The sequence below is a fragment of the Oncorhynchus masou genome, chromosome 6, assembly GCF_036934945.1.
Source record: "Oncorhynchus masou masou isolate Uvic2021 chromosome 6, UVic_Omas_1.1, whole genome shotgun sequence".
Classification (NCBI taxonomy): Eukaryota; Metazoa; Chordata; class Actinopteri; order Salmoniformes; family Salmonidae; genus Oncorhynchus; species Oncorhynchus masou.
The window spans coordinates 52,114,602-52,141,708 of record NC_088217.1 but is presented as its reverse complement, the minus strand read 5'-3'; the positions used below and the strand labels follow the sequence as shown (position 1 = coordinate 52,141,708).

Below are 27,107 nucleotides of genomic sequence, written 5' to 3'. Positions count from 1 at the left end.
TTTGCCGTTGCTATGCACGGTACTACAGACATGGAGCTTTGAAGCTCCTTTATTGTTTGTGTTTTTCCCCCACCAGATTCTGAATTTTAGTCTGCTCTCCAGCACAATTAATGAAAAAAAAATATTTTTTAAACAATCACAGTATCTGTGAACCTGGTTTGTCTGAAGACAAGCCAAGACAAGGGAAGTGGTTATCATTTGATGAGCTTTGTTCCATCTCAAGACTTCAATCAAGGGATTGGATTATAACATCTCTCTATCGGTTTGTTCTTGGCCTAACGTTTACTGCATTGGTGGCTATTGCTTAGCTTGTTTAACAATTGGCTAATCTAAAAGGGGTTCAGCAGGCAGCATAGTGAAATGTACAGTGTAGTTGGACAGGTCACACTGACCCTCATTGGGCCCCGGAGGGTTTCCTGCGGGTCAAGATGTTGTGTGACGTACTGGGTGTCGAACACAGGTCTTATGCACGCCACAAGAGTGCTGAACCTGCTGAGCTAAAAACCTAGGCCTTAGCTCAGGGAGCAAACACAAGTCTTCCCATCTCAGACAAAGTTACTCGTCACGTGAGTGTGGTTCAACTGATCCACCTCTGTTACCGTGGACAGTACCTACCACATTCTACAGTATATCCTAACGACCATGTCTGAGTGAACCTGCATGAGACACATCTTCTCTTTCATCCAACAACAACAACAGCTTAGCTTACAGTATACTGCATCACACAGCACCTCTCTCTCTCTATCTGGTTCCCTCCTTGTCAACTCCTGAAGTGGGATGGGGGCCCTCTGGAGTGGTACAACAGTAGCTCCTCAGGTCTCCTGAGTCTCGCTGGCAGCCTACTTTTGCCTGTAACCTAGTTTAGAAGCTTTTTTAAAAGGCCAGCATGGGAACCCAGGGAAGCTGTTCATCTCTTTTCTCCTCGTTCACTGAGATGAGGGGAGGTGGGAGGTTGAAGAGAGCATTTTTAATTCAAACTGAAATAGTGGTAGAGGGGGGTGGGGAGGGACAGGTGACTGGACAAGCCAGGTGTGGATTGGACAGTGGTCTGTCTCACCCCTGGACAAAGGGGGGCATGACATGGGTCACTAATACTGGAGTACACTAAAGTAAATAACAACTGCATTGTCCCAGTCACTGCCTCCGCACTGTGGCTGCCTTCGGATTGTCTCATTTAGTATTCGCTCACTCCAGACACTCACCGGCACAATGTAGATTATTAAGGTGACTTTTTTCACATTTTGTTACCTTACAGCCTTATTCTATAATTGATTTAATTGTTGTTTTTTTTCACCAAACTACACACAATAACCCATAATGACAAAGCAAAAACAGGTTTTAGAAATTGTTGAATATTTGTAAGATAAAACGGAAATGTAACATTTTAAATAGTTATTCAGACCCTTTACTCAGTACTTTGTTGAAGCACCTTTGGCAGCGATTACAGCTTCGAGTCTTCTTGGGTATGACGCGACAAACTTGGCACACCTGTATTTGGGGAGTTCTCCCATTCATCTCTGCAGATCCTCTCAACCTCTGTCAGGTTGGATGGGGAGCGTCGCTACACAGCTATTTTCAGGTTTCTCAAGAGATGTTCGATCGGGTTAAATTCCAGGCTCTGGCTGAGCCACTCAAGGACATTCAGAGACTTGTCCTGAAGCCACTTTTGCGTTGTCTTGGCTTTAAATTCGTTGTCCTGTTGGAAGGTGAACCTTGGCCCAGTCTGAAGTCCTGAGTTCTCTGGAGCAGGTTTTCATCAAGGATCTCTCTGTACTTTGCTCTGTTCATTTTTCCCTCGATCTTGACTAGTCTCCCAGTCCCTGCAGCTGAAAAACATCCCCACAGCATGATGCTGCCACCAACGTGCCAGGTTTCCTCCAGACGTGACGCTTGGCATTCAGGCCAAATAGTTCAATCTTGGTTTGATCAGACCAGGGAATTTTGTTTCTCATGGTATGAGTCTTTAGGTACTTTTTGGCAAACTCCAAGTGGGCCTTACTGAGGAGTGGCTTCCATCTGGCCACTCTACCATAAAGGCCTGATTGGTGAAGTGCTGCAGAGATGGTTGTCCTTCTGGAAAGTTTTCCCATCTCCACAGAGGAACTCTGGAGTTCTGTCAGAGTGACCATCGGGTTCTTGGTCACCTCCCTGACCAAGGCCCTTCTCCTCCGATTGCTCAGTTTGGCCGGGCGGTCAGCTCTAGGAAGAGTCTTGGTGGTTCCAAACTTCTTCCATTTAAGAATGATGGAGGCCACTGTGTTCTTTGGGACCTTCAATGCTGCAAGTATTTGTTGGTACCCTTCCCCAGATCTGTTCCTCAACACGATTGATCTACGGACAATTCCTTCAACCTCGTGGCTTGATTTTTGCTTTGACATGCACTGTCAACTGTGGGACCTTTTATAGACAGGTGTGTGCCTTTCCCAATCATGTCCAATCAATTGAATTTACCACAGGTGGACTCCAATCAAGTTGTAAAATTACTCAAGGATGATCAGTGGAAACAAGATGCACCTGAGCTCAGTTTCGAGTCTCATAGCAAAGGGTTTGAATACTTATGTAAATAGGGTATTTATTTATTGTATTTTTAAATGTTTGCAATAATTTCGAAAAACCTGTTTTCCGCTTTGTCATTATGAGGTATTGTGTGTAGATTGATGAGGACATTCTTTTAGTAAATACGTTTTAGAATAAGGCTGTAACGTACACCAGAACACCATGGCCCATTCTTGTTAGTATCCGTCTGCCCCACCATCTGCAGCAGACACAGGACCCTGATCTCTGACCTGAATTCTCGACAGCCACCTGCCTCAAACCTCTCTACATCGAACAGCCACCGGTCCCAAACACCTACCTGCAACTTTACCCAGGTTCCTATCCACTGTCCCAGCCCACGTGGACTGAGATGGTGGACTGAGGTGACCTAAAACTTCCAGTTGTATGAAGTTAAACAAGTTTTGCCCCCTTCTATTTCAAATTCTGGAGATGGTTTCTCAGAGAGATGTTTGTACTAGTCAAGAGACATTCTTGTGAGTGAGTCTGGATCAGAGTGTCCAAACTGATATTGGTGGTGTCATCCTCTTACAACATGATTCATTTCCCTTTCAAGTGAACAGGTAAAGACGTCATCTTTAAATGTCTGGGTGGAGTATCCCGTCTAATTCAACGGGGACACTATTTATCAGCACAGTGTGTGGCAAAGCCAGGTCAAGCTGCTAGATTATCCCATGAGACAGAGAAAGGCAGAACAGGACAAGCTGTCTCTTAATTGCCATGTTTTCATTTCTCCCCTTACTTCCCCTGACGCAACTCTGACTGAGGAAAGTCCCCCGTTTTTAATTACTTATGGTTCACTGTCCCATCGTGTTGCAGAGAGATTCAAACTGTCATCGATTGTATGGTACAAGTCTTTTGATAAAAGATAAAGATTAGAACCGGGGAGGAAAGAAGAGAAACAGAGAAGAGAAACTAATTAGTTATGAGTTCAATCATCTGGAGCAATTAGGAGTTGTCTTGTTCAGTATTAGTCCCACCAGATAACACTGATTAAGTGATATGTACCACACTGACTTAGTCCCATTAGATAGCGCACTGCACTGATTTACCCTGGATAAGTCCGAGGAAGAGTGTCCTATGACAGAGTCTAATGAATTATCATTGGGATAATGTGTGTTTTCTGTAGGCTTTTAGATGGGCATGTACATGAATGAGGATGATAAAAGAATGGTATATGGAGATTGACATGTGAGGCTTTTTGTGGTTGAAAGTTATAAGGATTCTGAGGTAACAAGTGATTAAAGAAGAGACAGACAATGTTTTTCACAAGCCAAAATTATGGCACATAAGCCAATAATCTAAGTAAATAGAAGCAGGTGCATCATGATGTATCAAGTAGCCAGGCATTCTGCCAATAGCCCAGCTAATGTTTAAAATGGTAATGAGCTAGATGTTTCTGGCTGTGTGTGGATCCTGTGACCTGCACAGCGCCATGAGATGACTGACAATGATGAAGAATTCGTATTCAAATCCAAATTAGCCAAACTTTTTTTTGTTCTTCTATTGAGCCATTGTCCTGCCTCGAGGGGCTACACCGCACTGCCTTATGGGACAGTAGTTGCTATGCATTGATGATAAATGCATCCCATTTATGGTCAGTGAAACATTTTATAGTGTATAATGCTTTTCCTTGATACTGTTATACATAGTCATTACACCAACAGACAAACTCAGCAAAAAAAGAAAAGTCAATTTTTCAGGGCCATGTCTTTCAAAGATAATTCGTAAAAATCCAAATATCTTCATTGTAAAGGGTTTAAACACTGGTTTCCATGCTTGTTCAATGAACCATAAACAATTTATGAACATGCACCTGTGGAATGGTCATTAAGACACTAACAGCTGACAGACGGTAGACAATTAAGGTCACAGTAATGACAATTTAGGACACTAAAGAGGCCTTTCTACTGACTCTAAAAAACACCAAAAAGAAAGCTGCCCAGGGTCCCTGCTCATCTGTGTGAAGGGAGACAGGACGGACAGCTGATCGTCCTTGCAGTGGCAGACCACGTGTAACAACACCTGCACAGGATCGGTACATCTGAACATCACACAACAACTGCCCGAGTTAGACCAGGAACGCACAATCCCTCCATCAGTGCTCAGACTGTCCGCAATAGGTTGAAAGAGGCTGGACTGAGAGCTTGTAGGCCTGTTGTTAGGCTGATCCTCACCAGACATCACTGGCAACAATGTCTTCTATGGGCACAAACCCACCGTCGATGGAACAGACAGGACTGGCAAAAGGTGCTCTTCACTGATGAGTCACGTTTTCGTCTCACCAGGGGTGATGGTTGGATTCGCGTTTATGGTTGAAGGAATGAGAGTTACACTGAGGCCTGTACTCTGGAGCTGGATGGATTCGGAGGTGGAGGGTCTGTCATGGTCTGGGGCGGTGTGTCATAGCATCATCGGACTGAGCTTGTTGTTATTGCAGGCAATCTCAACGCTGTGCGTTACAGGGAAGACATCCTCCTCCCTCCTGTGGTACCCTTCCTGCAGGCTCATCCTGACATGACCCTACGGCATGACGGTGCTACCTGCCATACAGGAATGTCAGTGTTCTGCCATGGCCAGCGAAGAGCCCGGATCTCCGGCCACACCAGATACGGACTGTTACTTTTGATTTTGACCCCCCCCCCCCTTGTACAGAGACACATTATTCCATTTCCGTTAGTCACATCTGTGAAACTTGTTTGTCTCAGTTTACACATGTTAAGTTTTCAGAAAATAAACGCAGTTGACAGTGAGAGGACGTTTCTTTTTTTTGCCGAGTTTACTATAGTTCAGTCCAACACCCAGTCATGTCATTCCATTGCATTAAGAGAAGGCAGTAGCACCAATAGTGCATGGTTCAGCACCGACACGCATTGCTCCTGGGTGTACCCTGGCACAGCATTTCTGGAGCACTGCTCAGAGTAAAACAAAAGACAAATATACATTTCCATCACATTCTCTGAAAACCATGTTCCATTACCTTGGCTGATTGCATAGCTGACAATGTCAATGAATACGGTGTGACAGCATGCCTTCCAATTTGATGGAGGGGAAACTCAGTTAAGGAGCTGGTGCAGCATTGGTATTGGATTGGAATAGGACAGAGAATAAGCTTTAGCTCAGCAAGCCGACAGAGTCTTGTGGTAAGTTAACAACCCAGGATTGATACCCGGTTGTTTCTGTAGTGCCCTTGGCCTTGACTCATACAGTTGATGTTTGTTAGCTTTTGGGACATAGAGAGGGAGGTCAAACGGAACTAGAAAACTTGTGTTGACTTCTCTAGCTAAAACCTATAGGATTCAGCTTTAGCTTAGCTCTTGGGACACACCAATGACCTGTGTTTGATACCTGGTTGGTTACAATACACAGACCTCCAGTGTCTCTTGCTTTACCCTACAGCGGAGCTGTCCTTGGTGCTCACTGCTGACCCACACACAGCTGTGTTACATTGGCCACTAATTTAGCAAGGCTGTTCTTGGAGCCCACTTAGGTTGTGATGAATGAGTCTGCCTCCCAAAGGTGAAAGAGTTGCAAACATCCTAATATCCCCCACATGATGTAATAATAGATACACACAAGGTCCTGTTCTGTGTGTTTTTCCTCTGTTTGCTGTTCTCATCCATCCCCTCATCCCTCTCCTCCTCCTCTGCTGAATTGAAAGGAGAGATTTTACGGTGGGATGGAGATGATTAGCACAGAAGGTCGTGTAACCTGTAATTCCCCTAGGGTCGTCTTTCACTTATAGCTTGTTCACTTTGTTGATGATCGTTTAGTGGACTAGATTGGTTTCTGTGTTGGCAGTACCTTGAGGAGTGAAAAAGGAACCAATAAGAAAAACGCTGTGGGGGAGTTTTGTTTGACCTGTTCTAGGCTACTCTGGGGTGGAGTTTCAATTTGAGGGCCCCCCAAGAACGTTTATCATACCATTGAAAAAAAAGTGTCACAAGCAGAATAAAATTAGATTATACATTTAATGTTGTAGATTGCTATATTTAATTTCGGAAATAGGTATTTTGGCATTGATAAGTGATTTATTTCTGCATTTGTTTAACACTAGACAAGCCTGGCCACAACGGACCCCCATTAAAGCTAATGAGACTTTTGGATTGTCAACATTCTAACAGTCTAATAAATCCAATTCATATTTGCTATTGCAAAAATAATTTAATTGTGTTTATGAAGGTCTGAGGTAACATCAGACTATGAAAGAAAATGTAGGTTGAAGAACACAGTAGCATAGTTTATGTAACTGTAGTCCAGTTGTCACCAACCTTTTCTGAGTAAAGATCACGTTCGCAGTAAAAAGGCAAGCCGAGATCTACCCCTCAGATTCTTTTACCTAATAAAAAACTGTTCTGTATGAAATGGGTTTTTTTGTGCAGTAGGCAGGCCTAATACATTATCCCAGTATATTGGCTACTGTATTTGTGTCATGACTGTCCTGTGAGGATCCAAATGGGTCAGATCAGCTTGGCAATGGATGACTTCAACCAGACCCTTTCTCACCCACAGCAGGGGAGGAGGGGGGATGGACTGGTGGGGGGTTGACAGCTCACACCCTGTTGTAAATCAAGGAATAAGCATCCCTCTCCAAAATTAACACAGGAATGTGCCTTTGTCTTACACAGACATTTTCCTGCCGAAACTCTAACATGTTCTAAAGCGAATACTGGAACAATATTTCTAACATAGAACGTGGGGATTGGGCAGAGGTGACCTAAAAGAACATTAATGTCATATGCGTTTTTATTTTGTGGTGTCATTAAAAATGTTTTAAAGGAAATGCTTGAATAGTATACCCAGTACATGTATGAAGTTTCCATCCTATACGTTGTGTATGAAATATGAACGATTATGAGTGTTTTTGTTAAGCGATGGACGTGATCTTAGAAACTATCGGAGGAAATAGTTTCTATAACTTTGTACAAGTAAGTAGTCACCGCCCCCTTGAGTGAGGTCAGAGTGCGTGTCAGCCTCACGAATCCCCCCTTTTGAAGAACTGCATAAAATGATGGTTTAAGAATTAACATAAGTCCAGAAAGGTGTTGAGCTGCAGCTCACGTCGAAAGTGGTTTGAACTCTGAAATCTCAACACAAGATAGAGATGGTAATCACCTCCCGGACAATCACTGGTATGGCTGATTAGCTGTCCTAAGTAAAGTATTTAGTAAAGCACATTTAAGTGGGACCATTCTGCTACTCTTCTCAAATCACTTTTTGTATGCTATTTTCATCAACCCACTGAGAACCATTGACATGGCTGGCTACCCTATCTTCAAATAATCATCTTCCAGAGCGAGTGGAAGCAGAGTGAGCTCTGTAGTTCTGTTTAGGACTACAGGACGGGTCGCCAGATCCCGGGCGAAAGCAGAGGAGAGCAACAGTAGAAGAGAAGGGTGGAGACCTATTTTGGACAATCAGAGCCTTACAAGCATGCTGCGGAAAGGCCCAACACCCTTTCTGAGAAGATCGGCGTCGCCGGCCTTCTAGCTGCTACCGAACATGCTGCTAGAAAACACCCTTCACTCATCAACCCAGACTTGCCTTGTCATCATTACACACACCTGGTTCCAATCCCCACTCTATCACTGTATATATATACTCCCGCTGTCATTGGTCTTTGATGGTCATTGTAAATGTTGCTTGTTTTCCTGAGAGGAATCTCTCCTATTATTTCCCGAGTACTATTATTATTAGTACTAGTATTATTTTGCACTTTGGGTTTCGTCCAACTTTTGTATATATAGTCCTTTAATAAACTCATTAGTTCTGAAACCTGCAACTGCCTACTCCTTTCTACACTTGTGACAGAATGACCGACCCAAGAGAACAGGAAGCAGCAGGACATACAGACCTCTCTGCTACAGGGGTGAAGCTCCTATACCATGATTCGCACCTGGAGCAAGATGCTCTGTGCCATATGTCAGCTGCAGGCTTCACCACCACCTTCCCAGCTCCCCGCGGTCGTTCCAGCCACCCCACCACCATCTACATCACCCGGTCCGATCAGCAACATCCACCTGGCTCTCCCGGAGCAGTTTGACGGCACCTCAGCTCAGTGTAGGGGGTTTCTCCAGCAGTGTAATCTCCATCTTGCCCGTCATTCCGTGACGGTGGCCTTGGTGATCTCGGTGCTGACAGGCCGAGCTCTGGAGTGGGCGCACGCCATCTGGGAGAGGGACGGTCCAGAAGTGCAGTCCTATGAGCGCTTCACCCAACTCTTCCGTGCCGTTTTCGACCACCCTACAGAGTGCCGAGAGGGAGGTGAGCTTCCCCTCCGTCTACGCCAGGGGTTCAGGACAGCGTCTGAGTACGCTCCGGATTTCTGGACGGTGGCGGCATCCACTGGCTGGAATGACCAGGCCCTGTTGATAGTTTTCCGCAGCAGGCTACTGGCTGATGTCAACACGAAGTAGTCTTTCGCGATTAGGACCTTACGCAGGACCAGCTCATTGCCATGGCCATCTTCCTGAAATCTACTGCGTCCCCATTGTCACCCATCCCGGGGGTTCGAGTCTCTCCCAGGAACCTCCAGCGAGACTAACTCCATTGGGGGGGGGATAACGCACCTTCCCCAGAGGAGCGTCAATGTCGCCATCAACAGTGTCTCTGCTCCTACTGCGGGGAATCTGACCACCCCTGGAACACCTATCCCAGAAGGAGAACCAGGCGAGGAAGCGACAGGTCAAGGAGCGCTCCTCTCTGTTCACCCAGCCCGTCCTCCTTCCAGTCACCTTCCCGGACTATCCTGGCCCCCCACTGAGGTCTTCCCTAGTGTACTCAGGCTCTGCAGGCAATTTCCTAGACCGGTCAGTGGCCATATCATTACGCATTCCACTAGTCCCTTTACAACCCCCTATCCCAGTCCATGCCCAAGACATCTGTCCCCTAGGAACAGGACTGGTGTGCTAGACCACGATTCCCATTTCCCTCACAGTGGCTCACAACCACCATGAACGCATCACTTTCCTCATCTTAGACTCTCCTGCACACCCTGTATTTCAAGGTTTCCCCTGGTTACAGTTGCACAACCCTAGGATATCGTGGACAGGGAGGAGGTTGTTGGGTTGGTCAGAGGAGTGTCAGTGTCTGTCCATCTGTGCCACCTCCGTGGAAAGTCCGGACCAGGCCACCAAGGTCCCTAAGCCGGAGGAATACTGGGACATACAGGTGTTTTTTTAGAAGGCTCATTCCACCTGCCTGCCCCCTCATCGCTCATGGGACTGCACTATCGACATAGTGCCTGGTTCCACCCTCCCACGAGGGCACATCTACCCTCTCTCGCATGCAAAGACCAAAGCCATGGAGTCTACGCCCAGGAGGCGCAGGCCCAAGGATCCTCCGTTCGTCCACCTCTCCGCCCCTGTATCGATTACCAGACACTAAATAAGGCACCTGTTAAATTGTTATCCCCTGCTTCTCCTACCCACTGTGATCGAACAGATGCACGGTGCTCAGTACTTTACCAAATTAGATTTACGCAATGCCTACAACCTGCTGCGCATCAGAGAGGGGGATGAATGGAAGACCGCCTTCAGCACCAGCACCGGGCACTACGAATACAGGGTAATGCCCTACAGCCTGACAAATGCACCCTCTGTGTTTCAACCCTTCATTTACATGGTGTTTAGAGACATGTTGGGTCGCTGTGTAGTGGTGCACATAGATGACATCTTGGTGTACTCCACTACATGCGAGCAACATGTCTCTCACGTCAGGTCCGTGTTGGAGAGGCTGATAGGGTATCACCTGTACGCCAAAGCGGAGAAGTGTCTTTTCTTCCAGCAGGCGGTCTCCTTCCTGGGCTATCGGATATCCACCGCAGGAGTGGAGATGGATGAACAGAGGGTTAGTGCAGTATGGTCATGGCCTGTTCCATCCAACATAAAGTCAGCACAGCACTTCCTAGGTTTTGCCATCTATTTCAGGCACTTCATTAGGAGTTTCGGCACCATGGTGGCCCGTCTCACCTCCCTCCTGATGGGAAGTTCTAGACTGAGGAGGCCGAAGCCTTCCATGCGCTCAAGGAACATTTTACGAACGCACCTGTTCTGGCTCTTCCTGACTCGTCTCTGCCATTCTTCGTCTCCGAGGTTGAAGTAGAGGCTGTTCTCTCCCAACGCACTGGATCATCGCCTAAACTCCGTCCATGCGCCTTCTACTCACGGAAGCTGTCTCCCGCTGAGCGGAATTACGACGTGGGTGACTGAGTTGCTGGACGTCAAGAAGGCGCTGAAAACATGACTGCACTGGCGGTAGAGTGCTCTACACCCATTCCTTGATTGGACGGACCACCAGAACCTAGAGTATATTCGAGCAGCGAAGAGGCTAAACCCGCATCAGGCCAGGTGGGCCCTATTCTTTGCCAGGTTTGACTTTACGCTCTCCTACCGGACGGGATCTAAGAACGTCAAGGCCGATGCATTGTCCCGGGTGCATGACACAGAGGATCGGAGGGAGAAAGTGACACCCATTATTCCCCTGTCCCGTGGAATGTGGACGCTGACATCCTTCGAGCACTAAGACAAGAGGCCTCATCTGCCCACTGTCCCAAGGGGCATACCTACGTGCCCTCAGTGTGGGACCGTCTCCTCGCCTGGGCACAAACAACACCTGTGTCGGGGCCCCCGGGTATAGCCCGTACTATTGACTGTCTCTCCGCCAGTTCTGGTGGCCCACCTTGGCCCAGGACATCCGGGTTTATGTCTCTCCCTGCTCCACCTGCACACAGAGCAAGACACCGAGACACCTCCCCTATGGCAAACTCCACCCGCTGCCAGTTCCACAACAACCCTGTTCCCATCTCTCTGTGGACTTTGTCACAGACCTTCCCCCTCAGCGGGGCACACCAACATCCTGGTCGTTGTGGACCGGTTTTCCTCTGCCGCGGAGGGTCTCTTCTCTCACATCTTCCAGCACTACAGGATGTCGGAAGACATTGTGTCTGACCGTGGTCCTTAGTTCACCTCCTGTGTCTGGAAGGCCATCATGGAATGACTGGGGGTCACGGTCAGCCTCCCATCCGGTACCGTCCCCAATCAAATGGGCAGGTGGAAAGGGTAAATCAGGAACTTCCACAGGCGTCGTCCCGACCGACCCGCACTGCATCTTCGGGGTCGTCCCCAAGGTCGGCGGCACCCCACTGCTGGAGCAGCGCATCAGGGTGAGGGTACTGTCACACCAGCCTTTGCTTTGGCTCCCCCTCCTGTCCAGCTCAGGCATTCGGCGTTGCCAGCCTTCTAGCTGCTGCCGAACCTGCTCCTGGCAAGAGCCCTTCACTCATCAACCCAGACTTGTCTCGTCATTACACACATCTGGTTCCAATCCCCACTCTATGACTTGAGTACTTTATCGTTTAGCATTTTGGGTTTCGTCCTGTTTTTGTATATATATATATATATATATATATATCTCAGTAGTTCTAAACCTATGACTACCTCCTGCCTACTCCTCTCTACACTTGTGACATGAGAGTAGTTTCTAAATGTCCCAAAGTATTATGTCTCTGTCCCTCTCTGCTCCCCCCCCCCTCATCTCCTTTGTAACAAGCCGCCATATTGTGTCAGTACGCTAGGGAGCTGTTTTAATGTATTAAGTGTGTATGTTTATCCTGTGTTACTATTTAGTTAGCTAGTAAATTAATAATTAAACCAATTTGTGTAGTATTGAATCATAAGTAAGGCTGGGTTTTATTGCAGATGCAGGAGGTTACGACTGTTCAGAATGATATGATACGAGGTTATGATTAAAATGTTGACTGTTTTATGGATGTAATAGGTAAAGACCTTTTAGAGTTTAATTCGGGAGATGGTACCTCTTTAAACAGCAACTGTCGTTTTGCCCCAATTCCTAATGTGTTAATTGTTACATGATTCATTTAAATCGAGTAACAATTAAACATAGTTTATTAGATAAATAACAGTCGTCAGATTAATGAAAGCAAAGTCACGACATATGCTTGGCCTGCCAATATTGTTCTTCTCGGGCCAACATTATATTTCAAAACTCAAGCTTTGATATCAAAATAGGTCATCAGTTGGTGTAGCACTTGCAAGGCACAGCTGAGTATAATTTGCAAATAATTATCTTTTTATTTTTACAAGACTGATCGTACCTGCATTTGATGGTCATGGTGTTCAGGTTGGAAAGTTGGGGCTCTAGAAAAATGCCAGCGTTTCCGACGTGTTGGATGACCGTTCAAAACTGTTTTTCCCAGTCGGATCTTGTTTTTGTTGCGAGTTCCCAGTTGTCTTGAACGCACTGAAAATTGAGATATCAGAGTTCCTAGTTCCCAATTGTTTTGAACACTGCATTAGTCTCAGCCGACAGAGAGAGAGAGAGAGCAGGAGAGACAGTCTCTTGCGGTCCCTGCTCTCTCCTTCCTTTCCTCCGGTGAGACTGACCAGAGAGAGGAGGCATCGTCTTCCACCTGATGGCGAAACTTGAGTCTCACTGCATCCGCATCTGCATCAAACACAAATTCATGTTGTTCCTTTGACCAGAGAAAGTGAAATATTCCTGAATATTAAAATAGACATGACGAGCTGCTATGTTTGGTGATTGACTAGGAATGCCTTGAAGATTGCAATCGACCGGTTGGTGACCACTGTTGTAGGCTCTATGTACAAACGAAAGAACACTAAACCCCAGAATTCAAGAATTCCATCACAAAGATCATTCATTATTAATTCATTAGGCGCAGGTCTTACGGAACATTATGATTTTAAGAAAATGCATTTCAAAAGAATGGAATGGTGTATTTGGAGTTTAAATATACTGTATTACTGTGCTTTTAATGTAGCGAGTGCAGGTGCATGCAGCACATGGAATTATTGTAATTCTGCCAAAAAGTTAGATTATGAAATAGAGCTCAAGGGGTCATTTTTAAGAGGTGATTGGCAGGTATAGGCGATTTGCCTTTGTGTCAATTCCAGGCTGCGCTGTTCATCAGGTTCTTCATATAGGTCTACAATTTAACAATTGCTAATATTATCATCAGACTGTCAATTTAATCTTGTCTTCAGGCTAACGCATGTTACCGCTGTGCGGGAGCTTCATTAGTTTTTTGTTGTTAGATCAGGCCTATAGTGGGTATCGTAAGTATTCAACCCCCGTGGATTTATTCCCATTTCATTGTGCTACTAAGTGGGATTCAAATTGATTTTAATAGGCCCTTTTATCAACGATCTACAGAAAAAAATCGTACTATGTAGATAAGTTGCAGGCACTAAAGGCAAATGCTATCCTGCTTCTCGTAGGCCCGTGAAACTCAACAAATGGTGTGAGGGGTGGGAATGTGTGGATTTCTCAATTCCCCTTCTCTGGCCCATTGTATTGACCAGTTCAATGGGGAGAAATGTCTCAGTCCCTGGAAAAAACTTTGTGCTATCCAGGAGCACGAATACAGGACACCAATAAGCTTCTCCCAAAAATGTTAAACCAGCATCAGGAAATTGAGTCTATCATAGTACATGTGGGATTCAGATGAAGAGAGAGCAGCAGTGTTCTCTGGGGACTGGGGGATCCAAGTCACCATCGGGGCCAAAAAGTATAGGGACAATAGGGCAACATAGGCTGAGACCATGAATTCCACAGAGGTTGAGCGCGCAGGTTACACTGAATTAGAAGGGTTGCAGCCAAGGGTTGGGAGAGCGTCTGTAAAGCCTACAGGGAGAGGAGCGAACAGGTATAAAGAAACACAGATTTCAAAGTTACAAAAGATCATCTGAAACTAACTAGGTAAGATACTCAAAAGAGAGTGGTCTGGAGCCTTCCTCTCTTTCCTTCCTCAAACTCGACAGAACAACTTGACAGAACAGTCTTTGTTTCTGCGACAAGACCGCCAGTGACATGGCCACCGATGGAAAAAAACGGGAGACTTAAGTATGAACACTAATTGCTAATTGTCTAGCAGAGGTGAAGAGCACACCGCCAGGTACTAATTGCTGATTGCCTAGGAGAGGAAAAACTCCCCCTCCAATACAGCCACTGATTGCCAAAACAGCAGTCACAAAATGCCCTTTCCCTTAATCCTGGTTCATGTGTCAACAATCAACTGCAAGGTATGAGCAGTCAGCAGATCACACAACAAGTAGGTTACTCAGAAGACAGTCAGCACTTAAAGTATATGGCCCTAGCTAGAAAAAAGACAGTACTAGATAACAACAGATTAAGACAAATTATACTTATCACTTCTGGAGAAATCAGGAGTCCTCTAGCTATAGATTGAAGCACACTGAGATGGAGCCAACCTGCCCCTCTTAAGGCTTTTCGGAAAAAAAGTATTATCTTTGACATATAAGTGGGGGCTTTCTCCTTGAGGAAACCTACTGGACAAATACTAAAAGCATTTTTTTCATAACCTGTAGGTAGGTATGACTAGTCTGAATGGATAGTTTAGAGTTTCTGCTTTTTTCTATAACCTGTAGGGAACACAATATGTGGTCTATACTTGGAATGTAGGTTTCTCACTCATGGGTGACATAAATTGGTGTGGTATTAAATGTAATACTGTAGTATTACTATCATTAACAAAATGCTAGTGTTTTAGCGGACACTAGTTTTTTTGCGGAAATTACTGTAGTATTTACTGCAGTGTTTTTTTGCAGATAAAAGTGTAGTATTTACTACGAAATTCTATAATAAATACTACACATGATCATGATTTCTTTGTGGGTAAACTATGTCACAAAGGTCAAGAACAGACAGTGATAATTTCTTCACCCGCACATTTGGATTATATCTTTGCTTTGTTGAAAGTACATTCTTATTATTTCAATCCTTTCACATGTTCCAATTCTTTAACGATGTCACGACTTCCGCCTCTCCTTGTTCGGGCGGCGTTCGGCGTCTTCTAGCCATCATCAATCCACTTTACATTTTCCATTTGTTTTGTCTTGTCTGCCCACACACTTGGTTTCAATTCCATCATTACATGTTGTGTATTTAACCCTCTGTTCTCCCCCATGTCCTGGTCCGGAATTGTTTATTGTAAGTGCATGTGCACATTTATCTGGTGTGCGACGGGTTTTGTACCCATTGATTGTTTGTTCTGTTTCCGATGTTTTTTTATTATTAAACTGCTCCGTTGTAAACACAGTTTTTGCTCTCCTGCGCCTGACTTCTTTGCCGCCAGTACGCACCCCTTACAAATGATGAAAGCCCTTCATTTCGGTGATTATTATTTTCAGGCAACTGATATAATCAAGATTATGTTAATTTCATGTAGACAGACAGATCTGCTATTTGTTTCTGGAAAATCTATTACAGAGGGCTTGCAGTTGCATCACAAATCACCTACTGTAGCAACCACACCAGGCGCCATGTTGGAAGACCAAAGTCTGGTGGAAGTTCTCCAATGGCTGGCTGTGTTTTGCTACCATCAGAAACTTCGGGAAAATTACCACTTATTTCGTTTTTCCAAGGACCCAGAAAACGGAGGCATTGGGAGAACCTATTCAAGTAAGTAAACATATTTAGAAAATGATCAAAAACTATGTATTATTAGGTAGCTAGCTTGCTATAGAAACTTAGTCTGCAGGCTAACTCAAATGAGCTGCTAACCTAATTTTCGCTAGTTGTAACTCTGAATGCATTTGTAGCTAGATAGCTAGCTAACAGCCATGGAATAGGGTGACATGATTAGCTAGCAGTTCCAGCTGTCAGAAGGAAGAGTAAACTACTCTGGATAGGGCAAGTACCTTTTGTGGGAGGACATTATGAACATATTCTTAAATTCCCATCCCCAGAAAAACTGAAGCCAGAGAGTTAGAGCAACATAATATTCAGTGCTGTCTAATTTGAGTATAATGCAGCCTGTTTCTTTTGGGATGTTTTCTGTCCTCTGATACAGAGAGCTGTAAATCCCTATCTGCAGATGAAGAGGTCACAAGGAATGTTCCAAGAGAACAAGGGTACATGGATTATATGTGTAGCTACATATTGTGAACAAAAAAACAAGGTTTAAAAGTAACACACAATGTATAAGCCTATTACAACTGGAACAGACCAACCCTGCTGGGTGAGCAGGCTTCTGTTCCAGCCCAGCACTAACACAACTGATTCAATGTAACAAACCTAATTAGTTAGTAATCAATTGTGCTATTGCTGGGCTGGAACAGAAGTCTGCCCCCCCTCCCATAGAGCAGGAATCAGTGGAGCGAGGTTGGCCACCTTTTGATTTTGACTTTTTTTTGTTCACCTGAAATTATCCATTAGTAATAATAGGCTTGTTAGTCAAATGTTTAACCTTTTACATACGAGTTAGCTTACTTTTACACTTTGGAAATGATGTGAAAGTGTTGATTCTTTGAAGTGTTTTAACTTGTTTTAATTGTGAGCTATTACTCAAGATGAGCTTGTGTCGATGTTGATTAATCACAGATCACAATCCTGCAATAAAGAGAGGAACGGAATCTGTCTCTAATTTGTCGGTTTCTGTGATGTATTCTCAAATGAACATGACCTTTTTGTTCAGTCATAAGCTCTCCAATTAGTGTTATTTGATTGTCACTTTTTCAGGCTATCAGCCATGTGAACCCATTTTGCAGCTGATGCAGCAATAGGCCTACAGCAGTGGGTCCCATCTCCAGTCCTTGAGTACCCCCAACAGCACACATTTTAGTTGTAGCCCCGGACAAACAGACCTGATTCAACCCAGAGGGCCTAATGATTAGTTGGCAAGTTGATTCAGGTGTGTTTGTCTGGTGCTACAATAAACTGTACTGTTGGGTACTCGAGGAGCGGAGTTGGGAACCACTGGCCTACAATATGATGGCATTATGGCTTATGGACATTTACAATGCAGCCTTGACATTATGCCTCTGAAGCAGAGAATAGCTTAACTCACACATTGTTTACATAGTGTTCAGCTATATGTTCTCAATTTTAAAAACGATACCAGCAGATAATGTATATGAGGCTAATCCTTATACTGGATTTTGTACATGCCTTGTGTTGACATGAAAAGATTTAGTGCAAATCCAATCCTTGTAATCTAGGTGGTGAAATGTATGGAAGCAGGAGATGACGGAATCCTTATCTTAAAATATACACACAACTATTATTGTAAAAATGAAGATGGTTTGCCTCAGACTACCACAACAATTACATTGTCTATGCTAAATGTGTTTAAATTGTAAAAGAAAGAAAATAGTTGGGCTATTAAAAAAATACAGCTTTTTCGATGGAGCTAGGCAAGGCAGAGATGACAAAATACTTTTCTTTTCACCGTACAACAATATAGCATATTATTAAAGTACAGTAAGTTTACAACATCATAAACAATAGTATTTTACACATTCCAAAATTACATTTGATATATTCATATGGTTTAAAAAAGGCATTTTTGTCATGGCGAGAAGGTGAAGGTGCTCTCTACACAAATGACTCAACATAATCATTTCGGTTGACCAAAGCACAGCATACAGTATGAAAACCAAATTGTACAACTGAGGGATGTCTCCTTTCATATCTGGAAAAGGACGAAATAGAAAGTGATGCTGCGGCAGCATTGCTCATCTTCACAGTGGGAATCCAGTCGACATGGATGTCTTGATAAGAGGTCAGCTGGTTGAACCTACAGTAGGACATAAAACAAATGAAAAGCACTCCTGATGTTAGAACATCACTTCCTCAGGTCACCTACACTATCAGGGAACTTAAGTGGTCGGTTGTGTTTCATTTCATTCATTCACATAAAGATTACATCTAGGTTAAGGTTCGGAAAAGGATTAGGTTTATCTAAGATGCAATTTAAAAAAAATGTTATAGCTATCATGCTAGTCTGTTATAACTCATAGTAGTCTATGCTATAACTATCATGCTAGTAACTATGTTATAATAACTCACATGCTAGTCTGTTATAACTCTCTTGGTGGTCCATGTTATACCTCATGGTAGTCTGTTAAAACTGTCATGGTAGTTTGTTATAACTCTCTTGGTAGTCTGTTAGTCTAGGGTAGTGCTAGTCTATGTTAAAACTGTCATGGTAGTCTGTTTATAACTCTCTTGGTTATAACTCATGGTAGTCTATGTTAAACATGTCATGATATTCTATAACTATCATGCTAGTCTATGTTATCATAACTCTCATGCTAGTCCATGTTAAAACACCCATGCTAGTCTGTGTTATAAATGTCATCTGTCTGTTATAACTCATCGAAGTTTATGTTATAACTCTCATGCTAGTCTATGTTATAATAACTTCCATGCTCGGCTGTTATAACTCTCATGCTAGTCTATGTTATAACTCTCATGGTATGTGAAGATGTATGATTACTTGTCACAGTAGTTGAAATCCCAATGACACACTCATGCCTTGGATAGGTGTCCGGATTGGCTACTGATGGCAACAGAGTTTTGATTAGTGATGCTCCAGAGCAGTTTAGAATTCCAGCTAGTAGTTTTGAAAGTAGTGTTTACGAGGAAAAACGAGTCCCTGAAAATTGTGCACATTTGTGTCCTACTTCATCCAATATGTTACGAATTTGTTAGTGCTTAAGATCCCAGACTGCATCTTTAAGCACATCACAGCTGTAACTATGTTTGACAGATCTCCACTGCTTTCATTCGGTCCCCAAACAATCAGTGAGTTAAATGGATTGTTTTGGTTGTGCGGTTTCTTTTTGAAATGCTGTGATCTATTCAATTTAGATAATTTAATGTTCGTCAGAATACAATCAAGGGGAACCCACTTTAAACGATTTCAATTTTGACGTGGAAACAATTGCCGACGTTTCTTTAATGAAGACCAAGAAATTGGACGGATAAAATTCGGACACAGACCGAATACATTTCTTCACAAATCACTTCCTTGTCCCCATCATCCTCATCTCATTCCTCTGTAAAGATAATACAATACAAAATACCAATATGGATCATCCCACAATGCCAATATAATGTCCGAATAAGCTCATTCGCTCAAAAATCTTAACCATAGACCATATGCTCTGCCACATGTTCACTTTATTGACCTGTATGAGTTGGATAAATTAGCATGTTCAAATGTCTTAATTTTCTGCTAACTTCCTGATGAATTATAATCACTTGATTATAATGAGATTCCATTCCAGTGACATTCACAATGTGGTTTAGGAGCTCTCTTTCTCCCTCTCTCTTTCTCTCAGTGTAGCTGTTTGTTTATCTCTCTCCTAATTCCTTCTGTCATCTTCCATGGTTGTGTCGAATGGATGCTAGTTCATGTATTTGTGTCTGAAAATCACTGTAGATCAGTCAAATTGCTTCACAGTTCCCTTGAACTACTTTAGCCCTGAGTTCCAAGCCACCTCCAATATAATTGTTGCCGTTTTGTAAATTGTTGGTTCGTAAAGTCTAAAAGAAGTCTAAAAGTAAAGAAATTAACTGACCCGATCAGAACTGCCAGGAATGTTTAAAATGCCTACTTTTCTTTCACTAAACCCAGAGAGGGAGAGAGAAAACAACTATTCGTGAGGGGTTATTTTTTCACATTTCTGTCTGACTGTAGAGATGTCATGCAGAGACAGAGCCGAGGGGGTGTCATCAATAATAGAGTGACAGACAGAAAGACAGAGAGCACGGACTGAGAGATCCACCACTTGACAGCCAGGACACAACACAACATGCCCGTCTCGATGCTTCAGAGATGCTGCAGCTCTGAGACTCCATTCTGACAGCTGAGAGATTGATGGGAAAGGATTCTATGACTCTGGCTGCATTTCAAATTACACCATATTCTGGATATTTTACTTTAGCCCGGAGCCCATAAATTGCACATAGACAGACCTCTGGTCAAAGGTAGTGTGCTATATGGAAAGGTGGTAGGCGGCAGATAGCAGGTAGGCGGCAGATAGCAGGTAGGCGGCAGATAGCAGGTAGGCGGCAGATAGCAGGTAGGCGGCAGATAGCCTAGCGGCTGAGAGCTCTTAAAAGGTTTGACTTAAAACGCTTGACTCTGAAAAAGGAGCACAAGACAGAAAGTAGAAGAAAGCTGTCTTTTTTAGGAGTACCTGTTGGTTATTATTAAAGCATACCATTTGCCATCCATTTAGCTCAGAGAAAAAGGAGAATGTCAACTTCAAATACTGCAGGAAGGGATAGGAAGTATTTGAGGGAACATCACTTTTGCTCACACACATTTCTACAGCTGGCAGAATTGTGTTTCTATTTTCCAGAGGTTGGAAGTCGGCGGGCGGTTAACAGTGAGGGGAGTCTGCAGATGACAGGCCATATAGGATATTTGGAAATGGAGAGGGCGTGTGAGATAATGCCCGTCAGGAAAAGTTTGATGCCAGCGCCCACATCAGTGGTGTTCCTTCAGGCCTGGAGAGTCCCCTGAGGGGCAGTGAAGTCAACAGCCTATGGGCTATCTGTTAGGAGTCCAATCTCTGCAGGAAGCAGTGGGGAGGAAAGTTTAAAGGCCCAGTGCACTTCATCTTACCAAAACAAGCAGACATTTCAGGTAGTCTTTTCAAACAGCTCTTACACTAAAACGGCATTATCATAATTTTCACAGTATTATTCCAACCTCAGAGCTTTTTGACAAGACTACCTGAAATTTGGTAATAATGGAGCTTTGGGCTGCCTGGTGGCAACACCAGGCGATAAATTAGCAAGTTTTCAGTTTTCCCCTCTGCACTCAGACCACTCCCGGACAGTCTTTGCTAAATTCTTACTTGAGAAATTGATCTTTGCCAAGAAGCTACTTTTGTTTATTTTTGACCATTTTAACTGAAAACAATCATAGCAACGTACTTAATTGTTACCCAGAAATTATTTGATATTGATATAAAAATGGCTGTTTTGGACCTTTTAAGTCAAAGGATGTGTCTGGCATGAGTACTCTATTAAAATAGTGAGAGGATGAAAGTCAAACCAAGTGTAATGTACCTGGTCTGTGTCTGTGTGTCTCTGCAGCCATTCTCCCAACTTTATAACTGGTTTTTGCATTACAGGGCTTTTCCTGGTTTATTAATTCTGAATAGGTCTGCCAACACTCAACACCCTAACCCCCCTAAACACACACACACACACACACACACATACCTGATATGGCTTGCCTTCACGAGAGCTTGTACCTGAAGTGCCCATTGATAAAGTGATTTGTTCCCCTGTCCTCACATCAGGGGACCTGCACTGGCACCTCCCTGGCACGTTGCCCGCTGGCATGACTTTGTTGTGCCCTGCCTGAGCAGCCCAGATAGCGCCTCTATCTCGCTGCCTCTCGCCACCTCTTACTGAGCCTGCCTGTCACTGCTTCCTCCACCTGTGTAATCAAATTAGCCCCAGCCTAGGAAACTGAGAGAGCAACATGTAATTGCATAGAAAGAAACAAAAGGGAAGTCTGGGAATGAAAGAGGGAGTTGCTGATATGGATTTAGCCCCCTGGCCAAACGGTAGAGAGCATCTCAACACACAGGCACACACACACACACACACACACACACACACAGATGCTAACCCTTTGGATGGCCACACGTACGGTGTGAGAACTGTAGACTGCATTTTAAATGTATCCAATACAGTATTTAATCTTTCCCTACTTCCCTCTCTTATCCCCCCCCCTCTCCCTCTCCCTCTCTCTTTCTCTCTCGCTGTAGTTACGGGGACATGGTGCCCAAGACGATTGCGGGGAAGATCTTTGGTTCTATCTGTTCTCTGAGCGGGGTGCTGGTAATCGCCCTGCCTGTTCCCGTCATCGTGTCCAACTTTAGCCGAATCTATCACCAGAACCAGAGAGCTGACAAACGGCGTGCGCAGAAGGTACAGGTGAACACCATTTACTTATTAGAGGACCCGCTTCCGGCTGTAGGGAGGCGAGGTGTGTGTGTGCATGTGTGTGTGTGTGGATACGACACCCCTCGCCCCCCCCTGACTTCGGAGACTCCACTAACCTCTGGCATGCGCTGCAGACAGACAGAGGTGAGCGGTTCCATACTGGAAACTGTTGGGGACGCAGAATAGATCTGCATGGCCATGGTCCAGCATCACACAATCAAACCACCATTAACGCAAAACATCATTAGTTCAATGGCGACGGCAAAGAAGTACTTTAATACTTACCATCAGACTGTACAAACCCTGCTGTTTTTTCTCTCAGTCCCTTGGAGAGATAACCCTCCACAGGGCTGTCCCTAGTGTTGTAGTACTGGAGACCACATATCTAGTGTCTCGATCTTGTCTCGGTGTCAGATACATTTGTACTCTGTCGGACAGTGAGGAATGTTAATATCTTCCTCGACAGGCTGAGTAAAAAAAAACTCAGCTTCCATTCAGTCAGTGCTTGAAACCGCTTCGGGGTCGACTGAAACGTTAAAGTCTCAATAACAGCCTTAAGCGAACCTATAGGCCTTCACTGTATGACAGGTTCTGAAAGAGTTCTGAAAGGACAGCAACCGTAATACCGCCACACTCATGTAGGTGAGTGCACTTTTTGTACAACACAAAGGGCCAGTGGTGTAGTGGAGGGTATACATACGCAGGTATAAACCGTATACCCATTTTTTTTCCAGTTGGCATTGCGTATACTCACTTCTTAATCCCTACTGATGCATATCAAAGTAGTGTAGTGGAGGTATAGGACTTATCAAGTATGTAGTACAACAGAGAAATCATGCACAAAGTAGCCTGCACAATCACAAAGCACGTGAATACTTCACTTGCGCGCCACACACATACTGTATCCTTGTTTCAGAGGAATATCATCTGCAGGCAGCAAGAGCATGCAGCTCTCAACTGGTTTTGACATGGAGCAGAACACAGAAGAATGACATCAGTAGCCGGTAGGATAGGAAAGATGTTTCAACGTATGATATTTACCAGTAAATGGCAACAATGGGTATGCTAATCAGGTATACAAAAAGTTTAGTCTTAAGTGTTGGTTAGTAGGCTATTTGTGATGTGCAATTGTCATCATGAGCTGTTTGCATCAGGGGCGTAGACATGGATGGACCTGGGTGAACACAGGCCCACCCATTGGGGAGCTAGGCCCTGAAAGGCCCACCCAATCAGATTGATGTGGTTTAAACATTCTTTAATTTAAAAAAATATATAATTTAAGTGTGATTTTGATAGTAAAAATCTGAAAAATTTACCAAAACATTTAAGATTTGGGGCCTCCCGAGTGACGCAGTGGTCTATAACACTACATCGCAATGCTAGCTGTGCCACTAGAGATTCTGGGTTCAAATCCATGCTCTGTTGCAGCCGGCCGCAACGGGGAGACCGATGGGGCGGCGCACAATTGGCCCAGCGTTGTCCGGGATAGGGGAGGGTTTGGCCAACAGTGATGTCCCGTCCCAGTGACTCCTGTGGCGGGCTGGGCACAGTGCACACTGACACAGTTGCCAGGTGTACGGTGTTTCCCCCGACACATTGTGTCTGGCTGGCTTCCGGGTTAAGTGGACATTGTGTCAAGAAACAGTGCGGCTTCGGACGCGTGACCTTCTCCTCTCCCGAGTCCATACAGGAGTTGCAGTGATGAGACAAGACTGTAACTACCAATTGGATACCATGAAATTGGAGGTTAAAAATTTAAAAATAACAAAAAATAAAAGAAACATTTCAAATTTTTCCCACAGGGTTCCTTTCCTTGGGAATTATTTGGCAAAATTTGAGTACACCTACTTCTCCAGGCACCACTTCACCATTGTATGGGGCTGACGGAAAGACAGCAGTCACACACAGCATGATGTTAAAGGATAAGCAGTCCATAAATATGTACATAAGCCAGTAGGTCCCAATCATAAGAATACAAAAACACAACCAATGGAAATGTACAACTATTACTTCCCATTGCAAATAACATGTCATGTTTAAGCACAAAGTATTTAAAACAGTGTTTTAAATACTTTGCCGATATGGAACAAGCAGACAATCCTTAATATCAGTCAAAAATATCAAATTCCCAGTTTATGCTACATAACCAACTCTATGAGTTCACCAGTAGCATACCACCCTGCATACCACTGCTGGCTTGTTTCTGAAGCTAAGCAGCGTTGGTCCTGGTCGGTCCCTGGATGGGAGACCAGATGCTGCTGGAAGTGGTGTTGGAGGGCCAGTAGGAGGCACTCTTTCCTCTGGTCTAAAAAATATCCCAATTCCCCAGGGCAGTGATTGGGGACACTGCCCTGTGTAGGGTGCTGTCTTTCAGATGGGATGTTAAACAGGTGTCCTGACTCTCTGAGGTCATTAAAAATCCCATGGTACTTATTGTAAGAGTAGGGGTGTTAACCCTGGTGTCCTGGCTAAATTCCTATCTGGCCCTCAAACCATCACGGTCACCTAATTATTTATCCCCAGTTTACAATTGGCTCATTCATTCTCCTCTCCCCTGTAACTATTCCTCAGGTTGATGCTGTAAATGAGAATGTGTTCTCAGTCAACTTACCTGGTAAAATAATGGAGAAATACGTTGTTGTTTTTTATTTTAAAAAATTAGGTTATAAAAATAGGTTATATTTTACTCAATGTTCCATGGCGTACACTAAGGCATAGATGGATGCAGTTCAATTCGTGATTAATATGATTCACCAATACATTTGTTGGTAGTCCAAAAAATATTGCCACCAGGTTGTAAATCACAGCTGGCCTGTTTGCTGCCTCCATTTGGGATGCACAGTTTCAATGTTTCAACTTTCAACTGTTTCACAGTTTCAATGACTCAATATTCTGGACAAAAACGGACGAATGTAACTAAGGCTGGGAATGTCAATACAATCAAACTAGCAAGGGCAATGATCACAAGTCAGTCATAAGGCTAGCATATCTATTTATGTAGCGAGCTAAAAACACAGAGCCTAACGTTAGCTAGATAGCTGGCTAGCTGCTAGCAGGATGCCATGCCATTGGAGGAATGGGTGAGTGACTGACTTTTTCCCCTCAAATCGTTTTTCGGTGACTATGCACAGCTAGAGATGCAGATGTCATGTGGTTAGCTAGCCAGAACTTGAACGACTGTCATCCAGTTAGCATATCTCTTGCGTTCGGGAAGATTCACTCTGGCTATCTACCACTCAACTCCGATTTCAGAGCACTCTCGTCTGAGTGTACTAGAGTGCAGAACAACTGATGAATTTACAAACGTGCAACACCCGCTGAATATGACCGGTGTCAGTAAACGTAGGCAAAAAGTAATAGTTAGTCAAGAACGCTCTAGATAACATGTAAACAGCCTAACCAGCTCTGCTATGTTGAGTTAAATGGTCAGGGTGAGGTGTTCTCTCGTTTGTGTCTGGAAGTAGCTAGCTAGCTTGTGTGCTTGGTTGGGACATGCTTGCATTGGCAGGCAAGCTGCAGAAGGACGAGGAGGCTACAATTCCCCATCGTTTATCAGTGCAATGTTGACAGCCAACTAGCTGAACAAGTTTGAGAGGGTTTGTCTAATGTTCCTTCGTTAGATTTTTAGCTCATCTTGCTCTGGCTAGGATTAGTTGTTGATCTTGTTGTTGTTGATGTGCATAACTGAGAGAGAGAGAGCCTACCTTTTCATGGTTGTTTGATCAATAGGACTGTAAAGTTCCCAAATGTAAAGCTCCCGTGGTGTTTGCATATTTGCAGAAATCCATTCGGGTGTATTTTGTGGCTTTTGGCAAATGCGCTTTAATGCTATAAAGTCGCGCTGTTGCAACTGCCTGTAAACACACATTCCAGTTCAAAGTGAATGATGGCAGGCCGTGTGGCAAATGGCTTGTTTGTATAAAGGCCTACAGTAGTTCTGTTTGGCTATAGTGCACCGGTCTGTGTGGACTCTAGTCCTGGACAAGACAGATGGTTATATTTTGTTTTATTTACTACGGTGTCTATTAATTGTCCAACGCACAGCTGCTTTCCCACTCTATTGCTGTAGAACTTTCACAAATTCCTTAGTATCCGTAACTCCCCAAAATTGTAAGAATTTATGAAAATGTGAAAATGACCATATCTAAGTGGTCGCTTGTCAGAAAATGCTTTAAAAAAAGAGTCATTCTTCCTGGGGGTGTAAATGAACCCGATTTTAATAAGATTTCATTTAGCTAAAATGCTGTCAGTTCCACTTGAAATGCAACAATGTTTCACACACACAAATAATTTTCAAAGAGATGGCTAACAACAGCAAGCGCGCTGCAATGAAAAGCAGTTGCACTCACTAGATCATTTTAAACTTCTTGTTGAAAGTTATTATTGAAAAGGGAGAAGCTAACAAATTAGCCAACAGACCTGCTGCAGCCGCTGCAAACTAGCCGACATCAACGCTAGCTCTCTATTGCCCAGCGACCTGGCCTTCAAGAAAGCAGACGTTTCCATAAGCTTTTGTAAAAACGGTCCCACCCATTCAGTCAAAATGTGATTGGTTGATTCCAATGTCACTCCCAAATTTTGCCCTAATACAATTGAATGGCAGATGCCTTTATTAGCTTCTGATGGCCTAGCCAATGGCTGACTTAGCTAGCTAGATGTATCTCCCCAAAGACCTGCAAAGAAAAATCCTGATTGGATTTAATGTATGTCTAAACAGACTTTGTTCACTTGCTGTTTGAGGTGAAGAAAAAATACTTTGAGAAGCTCCACAGCGCATTAGTGGTGGTGAGTTAAGATAA

The 27,107-nt window shown here is 44.0% G+C and overlaps 1 protein-coding gene and 1 pseudogene across 1 annotated transcript in view; one reads left to right on the top strand and one right to left on the bottom strand.

Annotated features, from left to right (window-relative positions):
- LOC135541152 (potassium voltage-gated channel subfamily D member 3-like) overlaps positions 1–27,107 on the top strand; it is a 115,035-nt gene that overhangs the window by 73,022 nt on the left and 14,906 nt on the right. The window contains exon 2 of the mRNA XM_064967266.1: positions 22,131–22,293. Coding sequence (XP_064823338.1) covers positions 22,131–22,293 — 163 coding nt within the window. The remainder of the gene's footprint in view (positions 1–22,130; positions 22,294–27,107) is intronic.
- LOC135542823 (U7 small nuclear RNA) lies at positions 14,857–14,905 on the bottom strand (annotated as a pseudogene).